The sequence below is a fragment of the Anticarsia gemmatalis genome, chromosome 1, assembly GCF_050436995.1.
Source record: "Anticarsia gemmatalis isolate Benzon Research Colony breed Stoneville strain chromosome 1, ilAntGemm2 primary, whole genome shotgun sequence".
In the NCBI taxonomy this organism is placed as follows: domain Eukaryota; kingdom Metazoa; phylum Arthropoda; class Insecta; order Lepidoptera; family Erebidae; genus Anticarsia; species Anticarsia gemmatalis.
In genome coordinates, this window is record NC_134745.1 from 8436442 (window position 1) to 8463945 (window position 27504).

Below are 27504 nucleotides of genomic sequence, written 5' to 3' on the forward strand. Positions count from 1 at the left end.
ATTCAAACAAAAATCAAGCATGGTTGAGTATCTCACAAGGTACGTAAGGTTTTTAGGTAGGTAAAATGTTTCTATTTAGTTAGGTATGTACCTACCTATATATAACTAATATAATTATATTTAGGTAGGTATACCCAAATTAAAATGAATGGTAGGCATAGCAACGCCAACATAGTACCTACCTACCTTCCTAGCTACTGAGGTGGTGCCTGCATTAGAGGCATACCTAATAGGTACATAAGTTTTACATGAGTTGTAAATTATTTTGACAGCTTATTTAGTACCATACCAGTCAAGTACAATATTAAGAAGGTATGTAATTACCTTGCAAGTAAAATAGGTATTATTACAGAAGGTCGGTACCTAACAAAATTCCTTTAGGTAGGTACCTACTAGTTAAAATAAGTAGGTAGGTAGTTACCTACGGTCATAAGATCATTGAGAAACTTTCTTATTCGGCTTGAGTGCGGCACATGGTGGTCTGGTTGAATTGTCTTCTCGTCACGCATACACAACTGTAGGCATTACATTTTGTACGCCTAGCAGGCGGTATATTTGTTTCGCGACTGCGAGAGTCGAGACAGCAGCCGTGCCGCCAGCCAGTGCCGCTGCCGCCGCTACAACGCGTCGCACTATCCCGCGCCCTCACCCGCCCCTCCCTACTCCCTTCATCCATCAGTCAGTCACTCTACGGCACGCGCGAGGGACGGTCGCACGATTTCTCTCGTCGCCCAACATTCACGCGGACAACTGGGTCAAAGAATTAACGCCAATCACGAATTCTACTTCGTTCTGTGTAGTGATTGATTATAGTGCATGTGGATTAGAATTGTTGTTTAGTGCCCAAATATATAAAGTTGCGGCTCTTTTGAAGTGTACGGGATGCGTGCGTGAGCGCAGCGCATGACGTGCTACGAAACGTTGAGAGCTCCGGCACCCGCCGCGGACGCCCCCATGGCGCACCACTTCGTCAAGTGGTGGCGCAACAAGTTTAGAAATGGATACAAGAAGTTTAGCAGTAAGTTCATATCAAAACACAAACATTATTCATCTCGCCAAAATTCCTCAGTTGAATGAAGCACTCATGTTTTTATGACTTCCATACAACATGTTTGATGTGTAGGTAGGTAGTTTAGAGTGTAGTATAGTTACCTATTTGTAAAACATAGTTGTTTAATAAAAGTGAAACAATCGTGATTGTAGCATGCTTAGTGATTTAGAATGTTTAGGTGGCTACGTTGTAATTAATGCTAGTCGTGCAGACGTTAAAAACGTGTGATATGAATAGCAAACTTCATAACATTATTTTAAAAACCGGTCAAGGGCGAGTTGAAATAGAGTAAGAAGGTTTCTAGTAGGTAATCATGTTGTTTACATATAATACAACGCCATCTGTTGTGAGCCAATGTGCGAGAATTATAGTAGGTAGGTAGGTATATTGAATAACCAACAATCAAAAAGAGGGGGCTTCTTTTATTATAAATCGAAGAAAGCTTATAGTTTTTCTGTCTGGTGACTGGTGAGGTTCATCAAGCAATGATTCTTACATCTACTAAAAGTAACAAACATTTAATTCACTACAGATATGTTTATAGTTCCCGTAATTTTTGAAAGACGATAAGGATGATATTAAGTAAAAGTATCCGTTAGGTCACCTGTTCCAAGATGGTTTAATATTTAGATAGGTAGGTATGAAGTAGGCCGGAAGAACGAAATTTTATCTCAAGACCATCAAGTCAAAACAACATAATATACAATATCGACTTGATCGTTGGAATTTTACGATGTTTACTATCTGAAACCTTTAATTACAGAGCTTAGACAATAGATAAATCACTAATGTTTATAAAGAGTAAAAAATATTCTACCATTTTTTTAAAGTAACGAGTTTTATTATTGAGTAGGTAACCAGATTAAGCATGTGTAATTAATTATACCTTCCTATCAACCTAATCAAATAATCAAATGTTTATGTTCCTAAGCCATTCGTAGAAAATACTAAATCATTTAAGTACGGGTATTTTTTTGTAATGCCTATATAATTAGTTATATTCGTACATAGAAAATCTTTTAAATAGGTACATAATAAACAAATAATATCTAAGTAGGTACCTATCTTACATTTGTATATTTACAAACTGATATTATTTATCATGTCCATTCAGTTTTATGTACAATACCTAAAGTATGTTTCAAATACCTACCCATATCGTGCTTATTATAAGATTTTACGATCTCGCACGATGTTATCAAAAGTCGGCGAGATCAAACGCGCGACGGCGACGACCCGCCGACCGGGCGATTCGTTCGCGGCAACATGAATTGAAAGAAAAAAATCAAATAATAGGACGAGTTTTCGTCTTCCGCTACACGGTATAACTAACAGCCCACGTTTGAATACTTCGTTATTTTATGTCTAATACTTTTTAGGTTCGTAAATACTTAAATATGAATGTTAAATTTTCCTTTCAAATAACATTTTTACACAGAATTAATGCAATAAGTTATTAAATAAACATAGCCCTTAAGTGGTATATAGGCAACAGCATTTTATTTTCATTTAATATTTCTAGATGTCAGGTTGATGACCGGTTACCGGTATAAAAAGCAAAAGCATGACCTTCGTATTACAGCTGGTATGGCTACTGCCTCATGTACGCGTAGATATACAATATTTGGGAAACTTGAGTGTATGCTATGAGCACTGCAAATCATCAAATTCTTTGTCGGATATTATATTAATGTGGTAATGTTTAAAAAAACATGTAACTAGATACACGTGTGTTATTGAAATGTGGTAACTCTATTACGTACTTACTAATATAAGCAGAAATAGGCGCTAGCCACTTAGAATAAAATCTATCCTCGTGGAGATCATTAATATTACGGAAATAACCGTTTTATCTACTTAAATTATATTACTGTAATAATTTAAGAGTTACATCTAAGTTCTATGAAAGTTAAATAGCTGCACAGCTCTACTTTGATCTGTGTTAAGTGTAGATGCAGAATAACAATTAGCACCTTCATTTGGAAGACGTATAATATATCTTTAGTTTGATAATGCATTCTCGCACGTACTAGATATTACTTATAGGTAAATAAAGTAATGGAAGTTCATAGAGTTCATAGAACGAAACGGAGAAAAATAAGTTTGCTGTTTTGTCAGATTAATAAAAAACGGAAAGTCTTAGTAGGTAGTCGCACTCATTTTCAGTGAATAGGAAGTTAATTAACATATTCTATAATAATATTGGATAGTGATTTCTAATCGACAATTCAAGTTAAGTGTAAAAGAGCTGATTTTTATAGAAACTTTAAGGCCCTTCTTATAAAATGGTAGGGTATACAAGTATATGACAAACAATGGATAACCACATACCTACCAACTAATAAAAAAAAAATGCGTTTTAGTTATTTTAAAGTCATTCATTTACAACCCAAAAATCAACTTAACGACAAATAATAAAATAATTAAAATCAAGCTACTAGTAGTTATTAAGGGAATTTATACAGCCCAAGCCAATGATTAAAAAAATCGCAACTGCAAACCTAACATTCTAAAGCAGATTAAAGAAAGGCCGCATCTTTCGAGAGAAATAACATTAGCGGCAGATGTGCGTAGCATGCCACGGTAGATCCCTAACGTTCCAAAAGCCGACCCACTCACGGAGCCTTCCAGGAAATATCTTACCGCTCCCTGTAGCCTTGTGTCGTTTACATCTCTGGGTCGGACCGCATCACACAAACTTTTTGATTTTTGCCGACAAACTTTTGGATATTCAGTTATTTTTCTTATTATTGTGTTATTCCTTTTGTGTTCGTTTCTTTGCCAATCATTACAATGGTTGAAATAGCGTGAAATACGCGTTGGAGGTAATACATCTTTTCAATACTGAGTTTTGTACCTGTCGATGGTAGTGCACGTAACTACCTAATGATCATAAAAAAAACGTAGAACGGTTTCAAGGGTCTTTCAAACTTGACTGCATTGTTTAAATATTTTAAGTCGATAGTATTGTAGCTTGCATCAGACACGAGGAACCTATTATAAAATAGGTTTTGAATCAGGTCTAGGAATAATATGATTATATTTACTTATTTTTTTACTAAGTAATGAAGACACGTTTTAGACAAATACAAACTTATTAAATGCTGATAGGTAGAGTTTTAAACGTGTATAATATACTTTTGCGTGCGAATTTTAGTAAATAAATATTTTTTTACCTACATAGATATTTCATAAATTTAAAGATTTATTTGATGCGTATAACTAATTAGCACCTTACATTTGCAGTCGGAACAGAGAGCGAGCGCACGGATACGGAAGAACTTATGGGACGTGCGGCTTCTCAGTGCTCCGCGCCACCGGACCTTTTGCCAAGCGAGGCTCGAGCTCTGCTGCAACCAAACACCTCGCCTTCTCCTCTCCATCGCTCACCGCACGAGCCTACCTACAAGCCTCCTCCATCGCCCACGCCCGTGACCGATCATCACCAAGAAGACAAACAACCTAGGTTACGATTTGAGGTAAAGTACTTAAAATAATCAAGATTTAGTCATTTTCAGGCTTTGGTTTTATTTTTATAATTATTTATTTGGCGTTGAATATACCTAAATACAATTTATGCTTCAGAGGAACTTTACGTCTATAACGTAAAGGCGGCCATATAGGTATGGGAATTAGAAAGTGGCTATTAGTAGGTTTAAAGCGAGTCGTGACTTCAGATTTAATCAAATTCATGTCTTTACAATCTACATATATTATCATCATGAATTCCTAGAGAATTCAAAATACCGCGGCGGCCTTTAGCGATGTTTGTTGTTAATTCAAAGTTAATTATTATAAAAACGCATTGATTTTTTTATGAAATCCATCATATTTTGTAAAAAAATGCATAATAAGTATAATAAAAACAGGAGGCATGAAGGTTTTTTTGCAGATATAATATCAAATAGATATAATATAACAAAAACGTATTAGATCGAAAAATATTAATAATATTGGGACGCAGATATTGTCATTTTGCTTTTGTAAATATATTTTAGTAAATATAAATTGTTGTAAAAATCCCATAATAATATGGTTATTGCTCAGGCGATTGTGTACTTTTTGACGGTACCTACTATAATAATTATGTCGTGTTAACCAAAAAGAATTTTCTAGGTTCGCAAGTCTCAGAAACAAAAGGAGCGCAGATACCATCTTCTACGAAATTAAAGAAGTTGCTCTTAATTTAAAGTTAGAAATATCCAAAAACATGCACATTGACACATGTTGCTCACCTGTGTAGATACAATGTATTATTGTAAAATATAATGGGTCATCTTGTAACAATTGCGTATTTTGGTTTTAGGAGCTGACATGTGACGTAGAATTGCAGCATCCAGAACCTTCCAAACAACAGCCGCTGCAGTTCTCTTTCACTCTTTATGATCTGGATGGACATGGGCGTATGACAAAAGATGTAAGCATATATTATCTCAAAATCATTACTAAGTACCTTTAGTATTCTTGTAATCTAAATAGAAAATAAATATGCTTGTCTGATACAAATATTAATTTGTAAATTTTCGTTACGTTACAGGACATCGCTGGGATTGTGTCCACGATATATGAATCTATAGGAAAATCTGTAACAGTGCCACATTATGGGTCTAAAACTATACAAGTGCGTTTAACTGTAGTCCCAGAAGGCGGAAAGACTAGAAGTCAAAGAGAAAACCGAGAAGGTAGACGACGACGACGTCGAGACTGCGCGTCAGTAGCCAACGCTCCGCCTCCAGAATGTATTGACCACAGCGACGACGAACAGCGGGATAGATTGTCTCCTGATGAAGAAGTTTCGTCGAAATCATCATGTTCAGGCGATCGACGACCAGTTCACAGATCCAGCACTTACGCACATTCCCGACCCCACCGCCAGCCTCGCAGGGATCATCGCGAACGCAAACATGCAAAAAAGCGTTCTGGAAGCTTACAAAGACGCGAACTATTGGAAATAATTCAAGCTAACATGGAGAAAAACCATCTGAGCTTTCAAGCCGCGAGGTATGTTCATCGTACTTACAAGTTCTGGTTGGATATCTATTTGTATATTTATTAATAACTTTAGTTGAGTTTTAGAATAGTATGCCGATGTCTATTTAAATTTTATTATTCAATTAAATAGCACACAGAAAGATTAATTTGTATTTTTATATTTTCAGAAAGCCCTGTGACCCTGTTGGTAATGACGAGGAATTTTCAAGTAAATACCAAAAACACCGGAATAGATCACATACAATTAGTGAGAAGCCCATAAATGCATTCCAAAAATTGAAATCTGAGAATTCTGGCAATGGATACTTAGATCTGGCAGGCGGTGGTGACTCGCACTTGTGCCGATACGATCGCTATCTTCATGCTGTCATTTGCTCATCCGCAAGACACGCTCACACGGGGTACCACCAAAAACAAAGTCAAGTGCCGCGACCGCATCGAACACCTCACACTCATCATGCGCGGTCAAGGTCTCACGATCTGCCTGCCCAGACGCAAACAACACAACAACCGAGAGTATTACAAATTATATTCTTATAGAATTTGAGAAAGGGCAACGCAAATAACGTTGTCCTTTTCGCTTGTTGAGTATAATTGAGTGTGCTATTTTATTTTTGAGTTACCAAGTGCTGTCAATAATATTAAAACAAGGTCTCACAGAAATGTCAACTATATAGTAAACTGATCAACTACAATCTACATCTAATGGCTCGAGTCTACCTGAAGATTTGCTTTCGTTTACAAGCACAATTCTTAAAATAATTGCGCATCTTTTAGGTGGTGGTAAAATTCAAACGAATGTACTCGCGGCCTTAGTATTTTTTTAAAGTGCCTTTACTTGGTAACAAAGCTAACAATGGAGAATGTTAACAAATTTGGATTATTAGCTCTCCATATTCTCTGTTAAAAATAAAAAATACTAGTGAAAGAATTACTTTGATACGTCAATTAGTTGCCGATTTATAAGTAAAACAAGTTGTAACCGCGCGAGTCGGTGTGACGTCATTCTACATTACGCTAAGTCTGGCTCACATAGTCTTTTTTAATAATATTTACTATTATTACACTTTAAATGTAATAAGCAGACGAAAACACAACAAAATACTGCATAAGCTATTACATCTACGGCTGGAGACTTGATATTAAGCGGGACGTGGCCCGCGCGACATGGTGTACTATGACGTCACGCCGTTAGCGGGACTCAATATTTTTTGAAAGTTTGAATGCTTGTAAAATCAAAACTACTTAGTATTTTTGACTGAAACAAAAACTAGTTTGCATGTACATGTACAGGCTTTACTGAGTCAAAATTTCAAGCGATTTGGCATACCTAGTAACATTCTCCATTGTATTGAGTGGACATGGAGGTTTAGTAGAGTTCATGTTTTAATGTATACTGATAGGTGATAATGCTCAGTAGACTATGTACCTTTGATGATACAAACTCATTTTACGAGTTTATAGACTGATTTTAGTAGTAAGTGTTAGGTACTCGAATATGATAGTTTATAACATTGTTATGAGAAAATATTCAAGTACAATTTACATAAAATAAGGTTGCTCATTTATTTTCTTTTATACTGATCAGATAAGTGTTTGTGAAATTTTCATTGTTTGATTTTTCCCTTCCCATTACCAATATCAGTATTCGTTATTTTAAGTTAATGATGGAATCTCTTATGTTTTTATCTACCTCTTTTTTGCTTTCGAAATGTATTTATAACTTATTGAGGATGGCTGAATTGTAATGTTATTTTAATTTAAGACGGTAGGTAATTTGTGATAAAATTTGTTATGTTAAATGAAATGATGGTGAGTAATGATTCAACTGAAAACTAGTGTTCAGTTGTATAAATATGTACAATGTGTACAAAGTGCTGTATCTTGTCAAAAATATTTATTGTCAAAATATAATCCATGAGATTAATTTACAATGGCTTTGTTTTCATTCTCTCCTCCAATTCCAGCTGGTCATCTGCCTAGATTACCTCTTCTGTTTGTGTGCCATATCACCATTGAAAGCATTATAACTGCTGTAATTGCAATCGTAGTTTCTTGAGGTAAACCACATTTATTTACTGCATAATCATTTGGTGTAATAGACACCTAAAAAACAATTGCATGTAATAAAAATTCACATAAATAAGTAAATAAAAGAAAATCAGGTTACAACATGAGTTGTTAGAAAGTGTTGCAGGCATCAGTAAATTATTTCAAGCGTCATTGCACAATACTACAATATTGTACTTACTTACCAACATATATTTAGGATTTGGTCTATTTCTCCACGAGAATGAAGGCACTGAATATTCATAAAATTCGAATGGTTCAGGTTCAGTGTAAGTATGGCGCAGCAGACAGCCATGATGTGTGTGACCACCAAACACTACTCTTGGCTTTATTTTGGTCGCAAGAAATTCTGTGGCTTCTGCCGATAAACAATCTAATTTGAAGCGGAAACGTTTCTCTCTTTCTGGAAGTGGCGGTGCATCGGATTCCGTACAATCAGCATCGGACAATCTGTGCAGAGGAAAATGCTGCAACAGATGAAATAATATAGTAAGTAAAGAATTGATGATAAGAATTTTAAGCTAAATATTGATGAACAAGTTACAATATTGATTTAAAAGAAAATACCTGCATAAGTATGGGCCTACTATAATTAATTTTCATTATACCATCATAACAGAATGCTGGGTTTTCTGCACATTTTAGTATACCTAAAACCAGAAAACATCAGTTTGTTTTGTTCTAGAAATATATTCAAAATTAGTATAAAAAACAAATTGTTACCTGCAATTTTTAATATATCATTTCTAGCTTTAGTACACATATTGCATCTATCTCCTTCCATAGCCATAGAATTGATAAGTACAAAGTGATTCTCTTTTATGTTCATAAACTGGACTATTGAACTGTTGAGCATTTTACTAAATCTTTGGGCATCACCTTTCCTAATACTAGGACGAAAATAAAATAGATATTACAGTATTACTTTATCAGTAATATACAATATAATTATAATAATAGTAAATCTAATGATCAAAGAGAATAAGCTGGCAATGACAATATTTTTTAGAGCTAAGAGCGTAATTCCTCTACGTAATATACAACTGTGCTGTTAAGATATTAAACTAAAATATTAAGTTATTGTTCAATATTGTTTTTAGTATACTTACTAATTATGGAAGCCTATATCATGATTTCCTGCAACAACATGCATCACAGTGTCTTCAGGAACAGGGAACAATTTATAAAAGCGGTCAACATAGGCCTCAAATTGTTTCTCATTGCTCCACTCTCCCTCATCAAATAAATCACCTTGAAACAATAAAATTAAGTTTTGGCAATGTCCAAACTAGTTCATGTATTATCATCTATATAATATATTTAGTATCGGTAACAATCTACATTATACCAGCTCCAGTACATGTTGTTTTTTTTTCTTAATAATGAGGAAACAAAATACAATGTACATAGTTACATACTTATCTCAATTTAAATGTAAAAAGCCCCTGATCAAAGCAATAATTTAGATTTTAAAGCATTGTTTTAATTTATACAGAATACTTTTAATTCATTACCTAAAACAAAAATCACATCTGGTTTGTGAAGCATTACAATAGCCTCATAAGCTTGATGCATCTGCCATTCTCGTCTCCATTTATCAAGCCAATGTCCTTTTCGTGGTCCCAGCAAATGAGTATCAGCCAATATAAACGCCTTTAGAGGTTTTTCATTTTCAATATTATCTATTACAGGCCATGAACACTGCGAAAAGTATTTCATAATAATTAAATGATATATGCAATAATATATTACTAGATAACAAATAATATTAGTAAGATAAAGTAAAAATAAGTTTACCTGTGCTGCTACTATATAGTATATAAGATGTTCACAATAAATTGTTGTAAAAAGCACTCCAAAAAGAAAAATTAACAACTTTTTCGTTACTCGCCGCATTTTGAATCAACCACATTATTTGATAAAAATGTTATATTAAAAACATTAATCAAACACGAGTTAGTAACATAATTGGTTCAGTTCGGCTCGTCTACTTTTTATATACGGTTTAATAAATATTCAGCAGATAACATTTTTCAAGCATCATGATGAGATAAAGTTTAAAAGTTTGTTGTAAATCATTGATATCAATAAGTACTTTGACATTTGCAATGTTGCTATAGGAGTAAAAATGTTGCAAGTAGGTTTATTAAAAAATCATAATACTCATATTCTTTTAGCCTCATTTATTAAAAACATTACAAAAATTAATCTGATTGTATTACTATTTACAATTTCATTTTATACAAATGATAAACGCATCCATCAAACGATATTATGTACTGAATACGACAAATAAGGTATTTGCGCAATCACGGTACCGTAGATATATCGTGGTATAATGCAGAGTACATAATATTACCATCAAATAAAAAATATGTAAGTAAATTAAATTATTGACAAACAGATAAACGTCATGAATTTCATTTTATTTTAATAACTAGAAAAAGTGATAATTGTAGAAATAAATAATAATAATTTTTGGCTTGATAATACTTCACACTTCAATTTTAAACATTTGGTTATTGTGAATTATAATGTGTATTCTAATGAAATACTGAATACAGTACAATCGAAGGAAAGCAGATTAAAATGCGAAATATACTGTACTTTTTAGAAAATCAAATGTAATTTGTACTTTTTGGTAACTCCAATAAATAATTGTGATTAAAATAACATCACATAGAAAAATACTAGGTACAATAAGACAAACTTTGAAAGAGTCTGATTCAATTAACGAGAAATTCTTGGATTCAAAAGCAAATCTTAATGATCACATAAAAAATAATCACAGACCTTATTTCTAATTACAAATATTACGACTTACCATAGAACTTACTATTTAACAAGAATATTAATAGATTAACATTAATTTTTGCTTTGCCAAACATGTCCATAACAGCACAACCTTCATACTGTTTCTGCAATAAATCTTGAATATCTACATCAATAGATTCCATCTCTACGCCCATGAACTTTCCTTTTATAGTGAAGACCCCATTGTGATCCGTAGGTGTGATGTCAAATTGTACATTTTTAAATTGCGAAGTCGAAAGTCCATCTATTTCTAGAAGAACACCACGCTCCAATAACTTAGCTCCAGAATATTTGACAGTCAACTTAGATTTTAATTTCTGAACATCTTTACCCGATCTTCTGAGACATGCATGTACACTCCTGAAAAAAAATTAGGATAAGAATAATAATATGTTGCAAACAAAATCGACATTCACTTTAAAAAAAAATACCCTGAAGGTACATACTTTTTACCAGTGTGAAGATTAGCGAGACAAGATTTTATATACTGATCATATGATTTGCATTTTTCTTCATAATACTTTGTCTTCTCTTGCAAACTTTGTTTAGTTCGTGTCAATGTTGCCAAAGCCCTTCTTTGGGCTTGCCTGTATTTCCCTTTGTTGCATAAATCAAGAGCGATGGATGTTATCAGAGCCTGGTAACCGTCTTCTCGCGTAACATATCCTTCATCTTCAAGCATTTGTAAATTCTTTCGAAGTTTAGCGATATGTTCACGTAAGCTCATAACTTCGTCTTGTCGTGCTTGTCCAGAATAGATCCTCCTTTGTATCCGTTCGGCATATTGCTCTTGTTGAGCTTTGGTAGTACCAATGCATAACGCCTCCAAAAGATGTTCACCTTTAAAACATTATAATTATCATAGCAGCGGACTTCCAACAGTGCGTGGACAACGTTGAAATATTTATAGTTGGGCGAGTTTCTCCTATGAATATTCTTTAGAAATATAAAAAATTAAACCCACATCGTGACTTGCAATTTCATACATGCGCTTCTCAAACCAAAAATGACGAAAAATGTGTTAAAAGAAGGTATATAAAGCTTACCATTTAGAAATGGGATTATGGACACGCATAACTCTTTCGTTTTGATGAAAAGCTTGTTCAAATCCGTCATGTCATCGGAAGGAGCTTGGAATTTATTCACTAGAGCCAAACATACTTCCAACCTCGCATTTTCTTCGGTAGTGTCGCCCATTTGCTTAAAAAAATAAACTATTAATTTGAAGATTTCGAAGGCGTCCCCAAATTAGAGCTATAGAACTCAATAAAGTAGCGCAGTGAGCTGCAATTTGATTTCAGTCGCATGTCGCGCCAAGGATAGTTTTCGCTGGAATTTGTTTCATACAAATCAAAATAATAAAAAGTCTACCTCTGCTCTGCAGTCTGCATCTGTGCCCGAGACGATTGTCCTCGGTCACGGACAGTTGTAAAGTAGGCGATGAATTAGTATGATTTAGACCACGAACCCTGTGTTTAACTAATTTTTTGAAGGTACTTTGCTTTAACATAAATTTAGTCTGTATGTAACTTACCGTATCAATATCTCGCGAAGCTAATTGTGCTACTGAAGGCACCTCTCCCAAGTCGTCCAAAAGATCATTGAGTCGATCACGGGGGTCCGGAGCTATAATATCTTGGTATTCAATCAAGAGAGCGTGAGTGTCTACAATTTCCTAAAACAGGTAACTCTAAGTTAGTAGGATACTGGTTATAAGTCCAAGATTGTTCTACGAAAATATCAGCTATATACAAAATTGTGCTTAATCATTGCTGTTGCAGAAATAACTCTTGCCAATTTGTATTAATTTGCCATTGGTCAAATGCCACAGGCATAGGGGTAGAAGGACGCCCCAGCTAGTGAACACAAGAGCATTTTGCGACGGCCCTCCAAGTCACATTATAGATGACGTGTCATTACCTGGACAGTAATATAAATGTGTGGATGATGTAACAACGTAGCTTCGGTGTATTCATCGACGGCGAAGTATTCTTCCAGAGTGGGACCGCGACAACATCGCCGGAACAACTCTTTCATTTTTTCGTGACATTCCACAATAAATGAGTTCAGACATCTCAGGTGACTCGATTCCTCGCCAAACTTAACAAAAACATAAATATAATATTATAATTAAGGACTATTTTAAACATTTAATGCCCATTTCACTACTTGGAATGTATGGATGTCTCGGAATACAATTTTGACAGATTTTTATATTTTTGTAGATTGTCTAGAAGACAGGGTATCTGATCACAAGCTGTAAATTGGCCTTTAGTATTGTTTTCAATATAGTGTTAAGTAATTAGTGTTTATTTTACAACTTACGCCTTTCTTTGCTGCTGAAAAATGAAGTATTTTAGCGACCGATGCGAGATTCTTCCGTTGGTCTGTCGTCAGGCCAGTGCCGTTGGGGAGATTAATGATGTGGAATGCGTCAGGGGCAACTATCGCTGCATTCAAAAACTGGTAATACACTAAGTTGCCAATCACCTGAAAAACACACAAACATGTATTTATATTGGACCAGGATCGATCGATGTTTCTATGATATCAAGATGCGTTCGTAAATTCAAAATCGTAATTCGTATTTTGATTAATAATAAATGAATTCGTTAATTTATTATTCTCTTTTGAAGGGGTGATTACTTGCCATGCAGGCCAATCGTGACACGTTAAAAAGTGATAATTATAATTTTTACCTTCAAAATATCTTTCTCGGGAGTATGAGGAAATTTAGAAGTAAGTGCTCTATGTAAAACTCTCGCCATGTATGTGATACAGAACGGTAGAAGTTCAGTAGAATTGATTATTTCATCCAAAAACATCGTCACTATGGTTTTAAGTTGTACGAGTGCTTTCTCTAATCGCGTTTTAACTTCTGGGTAAGTCAATGCCTCTTCTTGAGTAACAGTGTATGGAAGTTTACTAAAAGGAGATTAATTATTAGTTCACATTGATCTTACAAATTAATAATGTGTTTACTTTTAACTACTTACGAAATTTGTCCAGTTTTCATTTCCGTCTCATTCCTCCACGCTTTGTAAATCTCAACAGGACCTGTCTCTATATTCAGATCTTTATCTTTCAACATTTTGTTAACCAGAGGCCCTATTATAGTCTGCAAACTATTTAATCCAGACAACTGTCTAGACAGACTTACTGCCATTTTAAGCACCAATGGTGTGGAAGCAATAATGTCGAAAGGTTTAACAACTTTGCAGCTTATTTCCTCTTCCAAAGTAAATCTGAATAATTTCAACAGTAAGTATTCATCTCTAGCATATGCTCCAAAGTTGTATAAACTCAAAACAACATTCTGTAGGAAAAAGTTAGTTTTATTCTGAGGTATACAAAACAGCAGTTTTGATAAGTATGTTGGGTTTGTTTGTAACTCGTAAAACAAATGTTGGTACCCATCTAGAAGTCTCTTGCATTCTTTGGTGAGGGACTTTAATCCCTTTACAGCTGTTGAAACAGTCATCAGTGATCCCTTACCATCTGGGTGTTTTTCTAACACAAGCTTTGTCATAGAGTTATGTTTAACCAAATTGTTCAATTTCAACCCATGCGCAGCTACTTCCTGTAACGCGATACGATTTTGGACAAGCAGACCGATTTTGAGATCCATGTCATCCAATTGTTTAGAAAGTTCTTGGTTCTTTCTAATGGACTGAACCACCTCGGATTTAAGTGATTGTAACTCTATTTCTCGATCATAGTCTTCTGTGGAGAAATCTAGCATTGGTACAAACTTCTTAACAACTTTTAGAGGTGGGTTAGATGAGTGGAACAATGATGTGAACGCCTCGCGTGCACGACGACCTCTCCAAAGAGCCTGGATTTTTATTATTTTGTGTTCCTGTAATAAAAAAATGGCATTTTATTTCTATCTATATATCTATCTATTAATTGACGAATTTCGAAAAACCTCTAAACATTTTCTCCAAACCTACAATGACACACAAGAAAATCAATCAACCTGCAGAAATCTCTTAAGAATATTGTTAGTAAATAAGTACATGAAATATTACCTGTATTTTATACCAAGCCATAGGGTTCTCCTTTCTCTCTCTTCTCAATTTGGCCTCTATAGCTTTCATTTTGATTAAAGTTCCATATTTTCTTTTCATAGCAACCTTTCTCCACCAAGCTTGTATTTTGATTATAAAATCTACATTGTCTTCAAAGAACTTAAATCTGTCATTAAAAGTTTTCCTCACTAGATATCCTCTACAGTAAGCTTGAAGTTTTATGATGGAGTTCTCCAAAACTGTCTGCATGTATTTATTTACATGATGTTTATTTGTTTTATCAATTATCATGTTAATGTCTCTTCTAGTCAAATAGCGAGGATAAGGAACAAAGTCCTTAGGTGTAGTCCAACTATATGCATAAGATTCTACATCTATGTATACAGTATTGCCTGCATTTGTATGACACACAATCCAGGGACAGATGTTGTGACCTCTCTTTTTAAGTGCTTTCGAAAACATTTGAAAGTAAACATCTTTGCAAGAGCTCTCAATCATTTTCGAAGTAGATAAAACTGGTTGGGATAGAGCATTCCAAAATTCTTCCAAATTATTTTTCAAGACAGCTAAGTTCAGTTGAACTAGTGATTCAGTGAGTTCCTTCACATTGTGAGATTCTTCATTAACTTGTTTGATAGTTTCAACAATATCATCGAGCCATAGATTTTGAGATTCTTTATGAACCAAAACTTTTTTCAACATGCGTAAATACAGATGACTCTCCTCTTTTTGCAGTGGTGTAGATAGTTTTAAGCTAGAGTGTTTCAAGAGAATCATCAATGTTTCAGTGTCTTCATCAATCACTGCCTTGTTGATGTGCTCTATTGCTGAAACCACTGAAAGAGAAAACCCTTGAGTTAATTATGATGCAAACTTATTACATATAGAAAGATTAACAAAATTACCATAAACATTTAATATAGAATTAACATCTCAGAAATATTTTGTTACTAGATGCCGCCCGCGACTTCGTCCGCGTGTAAACCCTTCGCGTATAAATCCCGATCCCTCGGAAACTCCAGGATAAAAAGTAGCCTATGTGTTATTCTGGGTCTTCAGCTACCTATATACTAAATTTCATCAAAATCGGTTCAGTAGTATTTACGTGAAAGAGTAACAAACATCCATACATATACATACATTCTCACAAACTTTCGCATTTATAATATTAGTAGGATGATACAACAAATACTTACATTCCTCATTGTCATCATCCTTCATATTGACCATATCAATAGAATCTCTCACATCATCCAGAGTCAACAATGGGCAGGCACATTGCTCCCTCACTTTCACTTGGAGGGCTGTCGCTAATGCAGATAAATACCGGCGTCGACAATGAGGTCGTAATCCTTCTAGATGCAGTTGTTTTGAATTCAGACAGCTCCATACAGCATTATCATCACCTCTGTCTACTGCCTCAGATATAGCAGCTATGGCCAACAGGTATGACACAGATGCAGCTATTTCACTTTCATTCAGATTCTTTTCTAATTCATATTTTTCCAATTTCATTTCTTCATACAATAGTGGCACTGCATACTTTTCTACCTTAAAGGTCAACTCCAAATGAGGGTTATTTAAAGCAACATATAAATCTTCAGGAGTTCCCTCATCAAGAGCTGTGTTGACATCATTTATAGCAGTTTTGTGGTCTGTATGCTCCAAAGACTTCCTATTACCTTCATTGATAATGTTTTGAAATATTTTGTGCCAGTTCGTAACACTCTCGACATCAACATCTTTATTGCATTCATTTATGTCTTTTACAACATCACAATAGAAGTCCAAATTTTTAGAATTGTAATCTTTAATTTTCACCCAATCTTCATTGAATATTTTATGTAATGTATTGACATCACCATTTTGAGATGATGTACACAATTTTTTCCACAAATATTTGTAGTTAACAGCAGTTATGTGTCCTTGTATTTCAACAAGAGTGAGTAACTCATCATATTCATCTGGGATGTAGCTATCATTGAGGGAATGGTTGTGTGCTGCTTGCATTTTCTCATACTTGGCAGCTCTAAGAACTTTTTTATACTCATCTATCAGTCTATTTTGTACATGCTTCAATTTAAGTTGGGGGTTGAGAAGTGCTGACGTAATAGATTTATCTTTGTCTAAAAGATTGTTCAACTCAATGACAGCATTGTGTAAGGCACTATTATTGTCACCATTATTATCTTTAGATAAAATACCCCCAATTTTTTGAAACATTGGAAGTGGGTGGGCACATTTTTGTAAGTCTTTTGAGATCGAGTCCAGTTCTTCATCTGGTTTAAAAAAGATAAAATATAATTAGTAAACAATCAAAATTTATCAGAACATAACAGCAATAATAGTATGATATAAAATATATGTATTACCTGTAAAAACAACTTTTCCAAAGACATCATGTATAAGTGGTGCTTTACCAATTTTAAACAAATGAGAACTAAGGGCATGTATGCAGTATATTACTCTAGGCATATTTTTGTTGTCATAAATATCAGTTGTCTCAGGTTGAAATGTCTGAAATGTGTGCATAATACTTTATTGATTGACAGTTCAATAGAAGTTTTTCAATATATTTTTTTTATAGCATCACAACAGTTATCCGGAAGGTGTAATGGCGTATGATGTAAACACACATTTTGCCATTGACAATATTAAGCTCATGATATAGGGGATGAACCTATTGCCAAATAGCTAAGACTAGGCAGCTATAGAAAAATATTTTTATATGAATTAAAAACACATAATAGCACTTCCCCTAACTTGGGAGTCAAACCCATAATTTCGAGATAAGAAATTGTAACTATCATCCAGACCTCAGAGGCAGTTAAATAATAAATAGTAACAAACTTAATACTTATTTAATTTGTTGTATATTTGACAGGCTTATTACACATTTTATATAAGTAGAAAACATAAGTTAATTAACAAATGTTATGTTCTATGAACAAACAATACTTACCACAGGTAATTCAGTTTTTTTTAATACTTGCAGAAACTTGTTTATGTTATCAGTGTGTTTAAATTGCAGTCCCATTACCTGTAAAAAAATTATAATTTTTTTTAAAATTTTATTGTGAACTCCGAATTCAAATTGAATAAGAGAGCAATTCAAACATTGTTAAGGGACTGTAATAAAGTGCTACTAAGTTAAGATACCATAGGTTTGTATTGAATAAATTTGAAACTATGGGAATCATGTAGCTGTGTCTATTTATAGTACAGCTGAGATGTGTAAGTTCACATATAAATATACAGAAGGATAACTAATACAAATGATTCCTTACCTTATAACGCCTTTGATCAATATCATAGATCTTGTTCAAAGGGAGTAAGTCTGGTGATATGAAGTGCCCAAGTTTAGCCAAATAAACGCCATTCCGCAAGCTTTCTTCAAATTCCGTAGCGGGCGGTAGTTTTTCTTTTAAACATGCTTCCATCCAAGTTTTGGCCTCTTCTAATCTACAGAGATATTCATATGCAATCGTTCTTTGTCTTATTACGTCCATTTCTTGTCCTGTCTTGCGGATATCCGAGTCGCCTTTGTTTATGAAATGGTAAATATTGCAATTATTTAACGGCAAATATGTGTAATACTAAACAATATACGGTGCACCTGCAAGACCTGTAAAAGGAAAACAGTTTTAACTTACAGTCGTCGATTTTTCCAATACGTATTTCTTCATTGCCTTTTCCCATGTTGATGGATAGTCCACAATTATTGAAAATTCTAATGATAACATTTAAAATCAATCAGCCTTTTCCTTTACGTTAACCGAACACACAGTTTCGTTTATAAAAAAAACTTTCAAAACAAAACGGATACATCGGTTATTATTTAAAGTTTGACAGCTTTTACACAGTGTGACCAATGGAATAATATAAAATACATGATCTTTTTTTCTACCAATGTATCTATTAAATAATATATTTATTTATCTCTTGCAATGTACAACAAATATGATAAACTTGAGTACCTACTTGATTGAATAGGTACTCTATCTTGCAATATAATTATTATTTTATATTTCACTTAACTTAGTTTTATTAAGTTAAATAGTCATATTTTATTCTACTTAATAAAACTAGTCCCATTCTGGAGCCAGATCTAACTTGAATTGAATAAGTATTGTCCGACGCGTTCACGAGACATTTGGCCTTCAATATAAAGAAATATTCGTCATCATCTCTTTTCAATTTAATTTTATGTTTACACAAGTACAGCAGATACCAAAGTACTACTTTTTTTTCTAACATTAGATGCGATATTCATATACTCCTTGGAGTAGTACCCTAGACAATCACCTCATAAAACTTGTTTCTTTAATAAATGTCGGAATGTCACCGTCCGATCTGGTAAATAATAAACGCTGAAGAATTTTCTTTTATAACATTGTAATTTAAAGGAAAATATCATGGAAATCGTCATGGAGGAGGAAGATATTGTAAAACCTGAGCCAGAACCTGAACCGATATATCTTTGTAAATGTCTTTTAGATTCTGAATCTTCAGAAAAAGTTGTGATGCCGGAGCGCAAAAAAAATATTTTATCAACAGTTGCTAGGACTGAAGAATATTTGCGTGAGCGTCGAATTCCGGAACTTATAAGATTTCTTCTTACAAGCGTGATTGCTCATGGCCCGTCAATGCCTGTCGCCTTTCTGGAAACACTGCTAGATGATTGTATGTTGTTTCGTGCTGGTCACGGCAAGGCTCCAGTACTGTATGAAGACAGGTATGATCATTAAAATTGTCACCTTTTGCTCTCTACGAAGTAATTATTATTGACATGGAAATTAATGTTATACAAATGCTGCTTAACTTTTATAGGCATTTGCAAGCTGTTGTGAAAAGTTTTGATCCTGGTAATCGAGGTTGGCTAAGTTCTGGACAAGTACGTCGAGCATTCACTACACTTGGAATTACTCCAAAAAATAATTTAGAAGAAAGGGTTTCTACGGATGAAGTATTTTGCGTTCTGAAACAATGTCAGGAGTCACAATTATTTCATTTATTATCAGCTGGAACTAACATTGCCGATGGTTCTAGTTGTGATGATGCCAATTCAAGTGACAGCATCTAATAGAATCCATAAAATCATATTTGAATTGTCTGATTTTCTATATTATTAAACTTTTCGGTAATTAAATTTTTGTTATTAAACTGGAACTTTGTGGAGCTGGAACTGCCACTTTTGCCGATCGTATTCGCGGACCTCTCTTGCCACCATAAACCATGGCGATATAAAGAAATAATAAAAGCAAGTACCTACCTAACTTACTTCGCGATTGTTTAGCAACGTATATTTTAAATAAAAATGGGTATGTGGACGTGGCTTTGATGTCTTGATTTGTGGCCTACGACACATGACACCAGGGCGATAAGGTTTAACATAACACATCTTGTAAACAGCAACATTTTGTATAGGGTCCTCTTTTAAGCAACGAATATTAGTTACTTTCTATGTATTATTATATATACCTATTAATTATATTAGAATTCTATTCAACAATAACAGTAGTGCCCGTGTGTTCTGATTGGAGCTTGGTTGTCTATTTGGTGAGTTAATGGGCGAATTAATGATATTACTTTCATATTGATGAACGAAGCATTAACTGCCAAATTGACATCACAATATGTCATGTCAATCAAAACAACATTTAGTTGACAACCACTGTCATTAAACTCTCATGAACAAGTTATACATCCACCCGGCTTATCAAAGGAGCTATAGTTCAAAAATGTTTATGATTATGAGAGTGCTATGCAAAGTAAAATGAAAAGCTAAATAAATGAAAAGTGTTGTCAATAGCGTTCCAAAATGTTTTTCGCTGGAATTTTAATTCACATAACATTTTTATTCTCTATCTTCGACATATATTTCAAATCTCCAATTGTTAAAAATGTAGTTCCTTATCAGCCTCAACATGAACATCTTGCTGAACGTCTAGTGCTTTTTGTGGTCGACGGATTAAGAGCCGAATCTTTTGTTAACTACACAACAATGCCCTACTTGAGGTTTGTAATAGATATTCATAGGTATATAATGTTGTAGTTTATTATAATTCGAATCACTCAATAAAAATACAATTTTAGGTCAGTGGCAAATTCATATGGAAGATGGGGAATATCAAATACTCAGGTTCCTACTGAATCCCGACCAGGTCATGTGGCAGTCATAGCAGGATTTTATGAAGATCCTTCTGCAGTTGCCAAGGGATGGAAAGAGAATCCTGTGGATTTTGATTCTGTCTTCAATCAAACCTCATACACATGGTGCTGGGGCACCTATGACATTGTGAATATATTTACCAAAGCAAATATTGATGACCACATAGTGGTCCATGAATTTGACCCGTATGATCATACCTTTTCCACTGATAAAAATACCACACACTTAGATGCATGGGTATTTGATAATGTTAAAACATTTTTTCAAAAAGCAAAGGATGACAACAATCTAAGTGAGAAGTTGAAAAAGAATAAAATTATATTTTTCCTGCATCTCTTAGGAACCGATACAGCAGGGCATACCCATAAACCTAAAACAAAGTAAGTCATGCTATATATCAGCTTAGCCTTTTTCCAAACTATGTTGGAGGCGGCTTCCAGTCTCACCAGATGCAGCTGAATTCCAGTGTTTTACATGGAGCGATTCATGCTAATGTGAATAATTAAAATGATTCATGTATGTATATATAGATCAGAGATAAGTAAAAAATAGAATTCAGATCAGTGACGTAGACCTATACAGCTAAAGGAGGCTTACCTTATACTTCTTTATTGTGGAAATTTACAAGGAATTCTTAATTACAACCTAGATAAATTATGCATGCCAAGGCTCTTAATTTAGTTGTTGGAATATATAACAACAAAAAAATTTAGTATGTAAGAGTTGACAGAACCAAATTGCTTTTATATCAAATAACAAACAGTAGGTCCTAAACTCTTCATGCACAGACCTGAGCTGGTTTCATATTCACATCTGATTACCTTACAGGAACTTTTTGACCACATTGAGTCATGTTGATGAAGGTATAAAAGAAATAGAGCAAGTCATAAGAGATTATTATCAGGATGATGGTAAAACCACATTTTTGATGACATCTGACCATGGCATGACTGATTGGGGTAAGCATATTCACATGCATACATAAAAACACACTTTTTTCCCCATAGGGTTAAGAGAAACTATATTCACACATTTTATGTTATTGTACACTTTGTATGCTATGTAGAGATACTTCAAAATAAACAGAGAAGCAGTTTGTATATGTTTATTGCCGTTGGTACTCCCTGGAGTTCATCTGAAACTTCAATATTCATTTATGTGCGGCAGGGGAGGTAGGCCACGTCCAGGTAGAGATTGCTAAAGTAGACCATATTAAAAGGTTTTTATATACCTAGTATGATTGCATAGAAGCATAGAATATTTTTGCTTATCTTATCTCATAACATCAGAGCTTATACAGTGTTGAATATAAATCAACTCAATAAAATGGTTTCAGGTTCCCATGGTGCGGGAGATGACCATGAGACACAAACCCCTTATGTAATATGGGGTTCAGGAGTAAAACAAGTGTCTGAGATGCACCTAGACCCAGAAACAAATGGCATGTCTTTAGATCACAGGTTTGACATTAACCAAGTGGATTTGTCACCTCTTATGTCTACTATTCTTTCTATTCCTGTTCCTGTTAATTCTAAAGTAAGTGTTTATCCTTGCTCAGAAATATATAATGATCTTATTGGATTTCTATTAAATAAATGTTTGTAATAACTGTTGGGTTTTTGTGTATTGTGATTAACAATATTAATTACTTTTTTAGGGAAAATTAAGTACAGAATTTTTAGATATAAGTTTTGAAAATAAGGCAAAAGCTATATACAGCAATAGTCGGCAATTAGCATCACAATACAACAAGAAAAGATTGGATGTTGAAGAAAATGCCATAGAAATGCTTTACAAACCTTATGAGCCCTTCAGTGAGGCAAAGTATCAGGAACTTATTGAATTCACAGAAAAGTTATTGTCTGAGGAAGAATATGAGACATTGATACTTTTAAGTGAAGAGATTATACAGCTAAGTCTTTCAGGACTTCATTACTATCATAATTATTACCAGCAACCACTGCTTCTGCTAGTCACTGCAGCATTTTTAGGATGGGTGGCGTGTTTGTTGAAGATTTTAACAGAGCAACAATTTAATACTCAAGTTGAACCTTCAAACTTAAAAAGCTATACCTCTTCAAGAAGCCAGGCATGCATGAAGAGCTGCATGAATACAGTGTTTGTGTTTTTATGTGGACTGTCTATGTACCTAGTATATGGTAATATTTGCATTCTAATATATCGAGTTTAGTTTTTGTGGTACTTGATAGATACAATTTTTGTAATTCTGTTTGTTTCAGCTCAACATTTACCAGTTCAGTATTATTTGTATTTTTTGCTGCCAATATTCCTCTGGTGGTATGCTTTGTCTTCCTTAACCCTTTGGATAAAAGTATATAGACAATTTAGAAAGAATAAGCAGTTCTTATCACTATTTGTACAAATTTTAAGTTATAGTCTTGGATCTATTGCAATGGTAAGTTGAAAATAATGGTTGACTTAGAAAACATTACCTAAGTATTGTAGTAACATAGTACTAATATTTTAGTTTCGAATCTTCGTGAGGATGGATGAATGAATGTATGTATGTTTGTTACTCTAACATGCAAAAACTACTGAACGAATTTTGATGAGATTTGGCACAGATATATTCTAGTCTATCAACACATAGGATTCTTTGTACCACAGAATTTTTTTTACACTGGCAGAAGACTTGTATTAAATATATTTTATTTATTTTCAGGGCCTCTCTTTCACATACAGATGGATGCTAAGTGTCCCTCTTTTGGGTATGGGATTATGGCCTTTCCTTTCATCAACCAGACACCATTTATCCAAGCAAGTGTTGGTTGTGTGGCCAATTGGTTGTGCTCTTCTTAGCATTTTTTCTTTCATGCCTGTTGTTGGCAAAGATGTGTTTATAGAACTAGTGTAAGTAAAATTAAAAGTGTATCATTTTTAACAGTATTTACCTGCATAGAAAAAAATCACTATTTTTTTCTAAGAAAAAGGTTTTTCGCAACTATGGGAATGAAATTTAATTCTGTAAAAAAATATCTGCAGGGGCTAATTTTTTAATCTTGGTATAGGTAAAATATTTTTCTATTATTTCAGCATAACTGCAGGTATTATTTGGTTAGTGGCAATTGCTGTTTACATCCGTAAAATCCTATTGCCGCTGTGTCGCAGCAATTATGAGAGCAAGAGAGAAATCTTATTGACTGCAGTACAAGTGGTATTATTAGTTGTTTCTCTACAAAATATCTATGTACAGTCTAAGAGATTTGAGAGAGGTACTCCGGTGTCATACTATTATCAAACATTAGCTTGGATAACAGCAGGTAATTTTATATGAATATTTATAATTCATACATAATTTTTCCTCTATTGAAATTAATTAAGGTAATATAATACTCCGTCTTGTTTTGATTTCAGGAGTATCCCTAGTCATACCGTTAATGTTTTCAAAGAGGTTAATTTGTCGACTGTTAGCAATAAATACTTCAATTTTAAATTTTTACCTATTGTTATCAGTTTCTCATGAAGGTCTATTCATAGTAGCTTTGATATTTAATCTAATCAGCTGGATATTTATTGAATTTAAATTGCTGCACTTGAAAAATGTAAAGGTAAGTTTATCTATCTAAAGACATTTTTATATAAGCATTTCTGTTTACGCGAGCGAAAGCTACTAGTATAATATTATGATAATATTTTTTTCTTTTTAGCTTGTCGAAAGCAGTTTTGAAAATGATTCAAGTGAACTAAGAGATTTTACGTCTATTGAGCGAGGAATTAATAGTCAAGACTTTAGAAGATCATTCTTCTTTGTATCCTTTTACTAATATTTAGTTTTCAGGTTTTACTAAATGTTATAATAACATTAAATTTATTCGTTTGAAAATATTCGACTGTCTTTACAAAATTGTTAAACATTCAGTAAGTTTCCTTAACAGTAACCACAGGTGCTATACATTATTCTAGCATTCTTTGGAACTGGAAATATAGCATCACTGAATTCATTTGAAGTAAGATGGGTGACATGCTTCATAACCTCATTCCAACCGTTTATAATTACTGCACTTATCCTACTGAAAACTTTGGCGCCATTTTTGAGTGTTGCTTGTAGTTTTAGAGGAGTTCAACATTTGACTAAGGTAATTAATTTTTGTGGTTTATAAATATGTGTTTGTGAACAAAAAATGTTTAACTAACTATCTTTTCTGATTTCAGGCACCTACTGGTTATCTCAATATTATAGTATTGATTTATTCCAATTTCATGGGAATCCAATTGTTATACAATGTAAAAAATACTGGAAGCTGGCTAGAGATTGGGACTTCTATATCACAGTTTGTTATTGTTCAAGTGATCACTTTGTTTATTGTTATCATTAATCTTATTGCCAAATTGTTAACTGATATCAGTATTCATAGCTTTGCTGATAAATTATTTAAAAGCAGAAAGAAATATGTTTAAGAAAATGATTATTTTATTAACCCTTAAAATAATGTTCACCTTATTTGTGATAGTTAAACCTATATTTACAAGTAAAGTTCAAAATCTATTCTATTGGATGTATAGAATTGACTGTCCTCTCCATGCTTCCTCACCCAAACACCAGTTTTGAAGTAGCCTTCTTCTGACCACTTCTGCATTTGTTCAGTGGAGTGAGGCCCTGATATATCCTCTTCATTTTGATTCCATTTGAACTCCCATTTGACAACTTTTTGTTCTTCTTCCTCTTCTTTTTCAGTTTCATTGGTATCAGACTTAGTTTGGCCAAGAACATTCTTTTCTTTTTGGTCAAAATCATCAGCATACATGTCAAGGTCAGCATCCTCATTTTTTCCCTCCTTTTTAGCTATAGCTGCACCAATTTTTTCATAAGTTTCTTGATAGATGTCCATATTACCCATTTTGGTCAATATTTGGTTTGCAAGTTCTGTTACTCTTGTGACAATTTTACTGTTTTCATCAACTATTCCAGCTTTTTTCCTTTTCCAGCGCTCAGCACTAGATATTTTGGAGCTAGCACCTGGAATTAAAGTAGAATACATTAGTAGGTATGTTAATACTTACTTTAATAGTCAACATACAGTAATTTTTAGTTGGCCAGATGATGGAAAATCAAGTTAGGCTGAATGTTTACAGGTATAATATACAAGCTTTCATTTAATGAATATTCTACCAAGTTATTCAATAAAATGATGGATGAGGGGGGCCCAGGACCGGTCCTATTGGCGCTCGATGGGGGAGGCCTTTGTCCAGCAGTGGACGATTCCCGGCTGAGATGATGATTCAATAAAAAACATACCTAGTCTTTGTAAAGCCTTAGCAATTGTTTCCTTAGGTTTCATGTGTTGAATTATTTCTTTGTAGTTGTCTATCAAATCAAACTTTTCCTCTGGTTCTTCATCATCACTGCTAGATTCATCACCAAGACCCTTATTTTCATCATCCTTGTGAACTTTATACTTATCTTCTGGTCTTCCTTTAACTTTAACCCAGTCAATGTTGTCAAGCCAACCATCTCTTATCTCTTTTTCCTTTTTCCAATGATAATGTCCTTGATTATCAAAATGGCCCTCTTCAAGCTCTTCTTTCATGTTGAATGGTGTAATTGTTATCTATAAAAGAAATTCATATGCATTATCAGCCAGGCTCTATTCATGATTTAAAAAAAAATACAATTTACAAGGTTTGTTGAATATATCAGAATAATGAAAAGTCTAGGTCTAATGGTTTACTCACTTCACCTTCCATGCCGCCAACTCCTTCTTCTTCGCCTTCAATATCATCAGCATTAAGAACATTATTCCTTTCTTCCTCTGCTCCACTGTCTTCCTCATCGGAATCTAATGAGTGCTTTTTACCTTCCGTTTTCTGTTTCTTTTCTTCTTCCAGGTCAAAGGCCACCGAAGCCGACCGTTTAGCCATTTTTGTGCAACAATTAACAAAGTTTCATGTATCAGGCGTAAATCTCACAAAGCGGAACGAATAATATAAACCCAAGCTTCGCATGACATATAAATGGCACCACAGACTGACACTTCTTACAGTGACAGTTTGAATGACAATCCACCATCAGTGTTGCCATTACGGAAAGGTATTTCATACACAATGTAATATAGAAAACGATGTTCAATGTTCATGGTCTGGGGGTCGATCCCCAGGTCGGGCTAGACGCATTTGGCTATTCTAAGTTACAATATTCTCAATAGCACTCGGAATTTAAAACATATCTGCCATACCCGACGTTTGGCAAATTTGTCCAAAAATGTATTTAATAGGCTTGCCCCCTATAGTTTACACCATTATTCCATTACCCTTACTATCTTTGATGTAGAATACCACTAATAGTATCGAAATAAAGTACCTATGATACTTTTTTAAACTTGGTGGATTCTGACTGAGCCTAGTGGCCAGATCAC

At 34.0% G+C, this 27504-nt stretch overlaps 6 protein-coding genes across 7 annotated transcripts; 3 read left to right on the forward strand and 3 right to left on the reverse strand.

Moving 5' to 3' along the window:
- The first annotated feature begins 492 nt into the window (after nucleotides 1–492).
- On the forward strand, nucleotides 493–7977 carry LOC142974652 (uncharacterized). The gene is made up of 5 exons (XM_076117105.1): nucleotides 493–1018; nucleotides 4298–4530; nucleotides 5358–5468; nucleotides 5589–6052; nucleotides 6211–7977. Exons 1-5 carry the CDS (start codon nucleotides 904–906, stop codon nucleotides 6581–6583), a joined length of 1296 nt encoding a protein of 431 aa, XP_075973220.1. The 5' UTR covers nucleotides 493–903; the 3' UTR covers nucleotides 6584–7977.
- Nucleotides 7924–10221, reverse strand: LOC142974660 (metallophosphoesterase 1-like). Of its 2 annotated transcripts, none has more exons than XM_076117117.1 (7): nucleotides 9911–10221; nucleotides 9628–9814; nucleotides 9223–9364; nucleotides 8837–9003; nucleotides 8681–8763; nucleotides 8299–8580; nucleotides 7924–8149 (listed from the first exon to the last, which is right to left on the reverse strand). In XM_076117117.1, exons 1-7 carry the CDS (start codon nucleotides 10007–10009, stop codon nucleotides 8015–8017), a joined length of 1095 nt encoding a protein of 364 aa, XP_075973232.1. In that variant the 5' UTR covers nucleotides 10010–10221; the 3' UTR covers nucleotides 7924–8014. The 2 variants fall into 2 exon arrangements, with proteins under 2 accessions (XP_075973232.1, XP_075973240.1); XM_076117125.1 differs by having other exon boundaries at nucleotides 8295–8580.
- Nucleotides 10222–10287: 66 nt separating this feature from the next.
- Nucleotides 10288–18800, reverse strand: LOC142974676 (ras GTPase-activating-like protein IQGAP1). The gene is made up of 14 exons (XM_076117137.1): nucleotides 18612–18800; nucleotides 18246–18499; nucleotides 17921–17998; nucleotides 17331–17475; nucleotides 16155–17237; nucleotides 14959–15794; nucleotides 13924–14786; nucleotides 13627–13852; nucleotides 13253–13417; nucleotides 12848–13027; nucleotides 12462–12602; nucleotides 11974–12127; nucleotides 11374–11767; nucleotides 10288–11287 (listed from the first exon to the last, which is right to left on the reverse strand). The coding sequence occupies exons 1-14, from the start codon at nucleotides 18655–18657 to the stop codon at nucleotides 10927–10929; spliced, it is 4926 nt and encodes a 1641-aa protein (XP_075973252.1). The 5' UTR covers nucleotides 18658–18800; the 3' UTR covers nucleotides 10288–10926.
- A 459-nt stretch (nucleotides 18801–19259) lies between these two features.
- On the forward strand, nucleotides 19260–20092 carry LOC142974454 (uncharacterized). The gene is made up of 2 exons (XM_076116827.1): nucleotides 19260–19693; nucleotides 19789–20092. Exons 1-2 carry the CDS (start codon nucleotides 19374–19376, stop codon nucleotides 20039–20041), a joined length of 573 nt encoding a protein of 190 aa, XP_075972942.1. The 5' UTR covers nucleotides 19260–19373; the 3' UTR covers nucleotides 20042–20092.
- A 541-nt stretch (nucleotides 20093–20633) lies between these two features.
- On the forward strand, nucleotides 20634–25566 carry PIG-N (Phosphatidylinositol glycan anchor biosynthesis class N). The gene is made up of 12 exons (XM_076117150.1): nucleotides 20634–20976; nucleotides 21055–21510; nucleotides 21959–22089; nucleotides 22467–22666; nucleotides 22788–23289; nucleotides 23371–23546; nucleotides 23814–24001; nucleotides 24185–24411; nucleotides 24506–24699; nucleotides 24799–24900; nucleotides 25036–25227; nucleotides 25304–25566. Exons 1-12 carry the CDS (start codon nucleotides 20780–20782, stop codon nucleotides 25547–25549), a joined length of 2811 nt encoding a protein of 936 aa, XP_075973265.1. The 5' UTR covers nucleotides 20634–20779; the 3' UTR covers nucleotides 25550–25566.
- On the reverse strand, nucleotides 25541–27133 carry holn1 (CD2 antigen cytoplasmic tail-binding protein 2 homolog holn1). The gene is made up of 3 exons (XM_076117161.1): nucleotides 26825–27133; nucleotides 26388–26700; nucleotides 25541–26108 (listed from the first exon to the last, which is right to left on the reverse strand). Exons 1-3 carry the CDS (start codon nucleotides 27008–27010, stop codon nucleotides 25615–25617), a joined length of 993 nt encoding a protein of 330 aa, XP_075973276.1. The 5' UTR covers nucleotides 27011–27133; the 3' UTR covers nucleotides 25541–25614.
- Nucleotides 27134–27504: the final 371 nt, after the last annotated feature.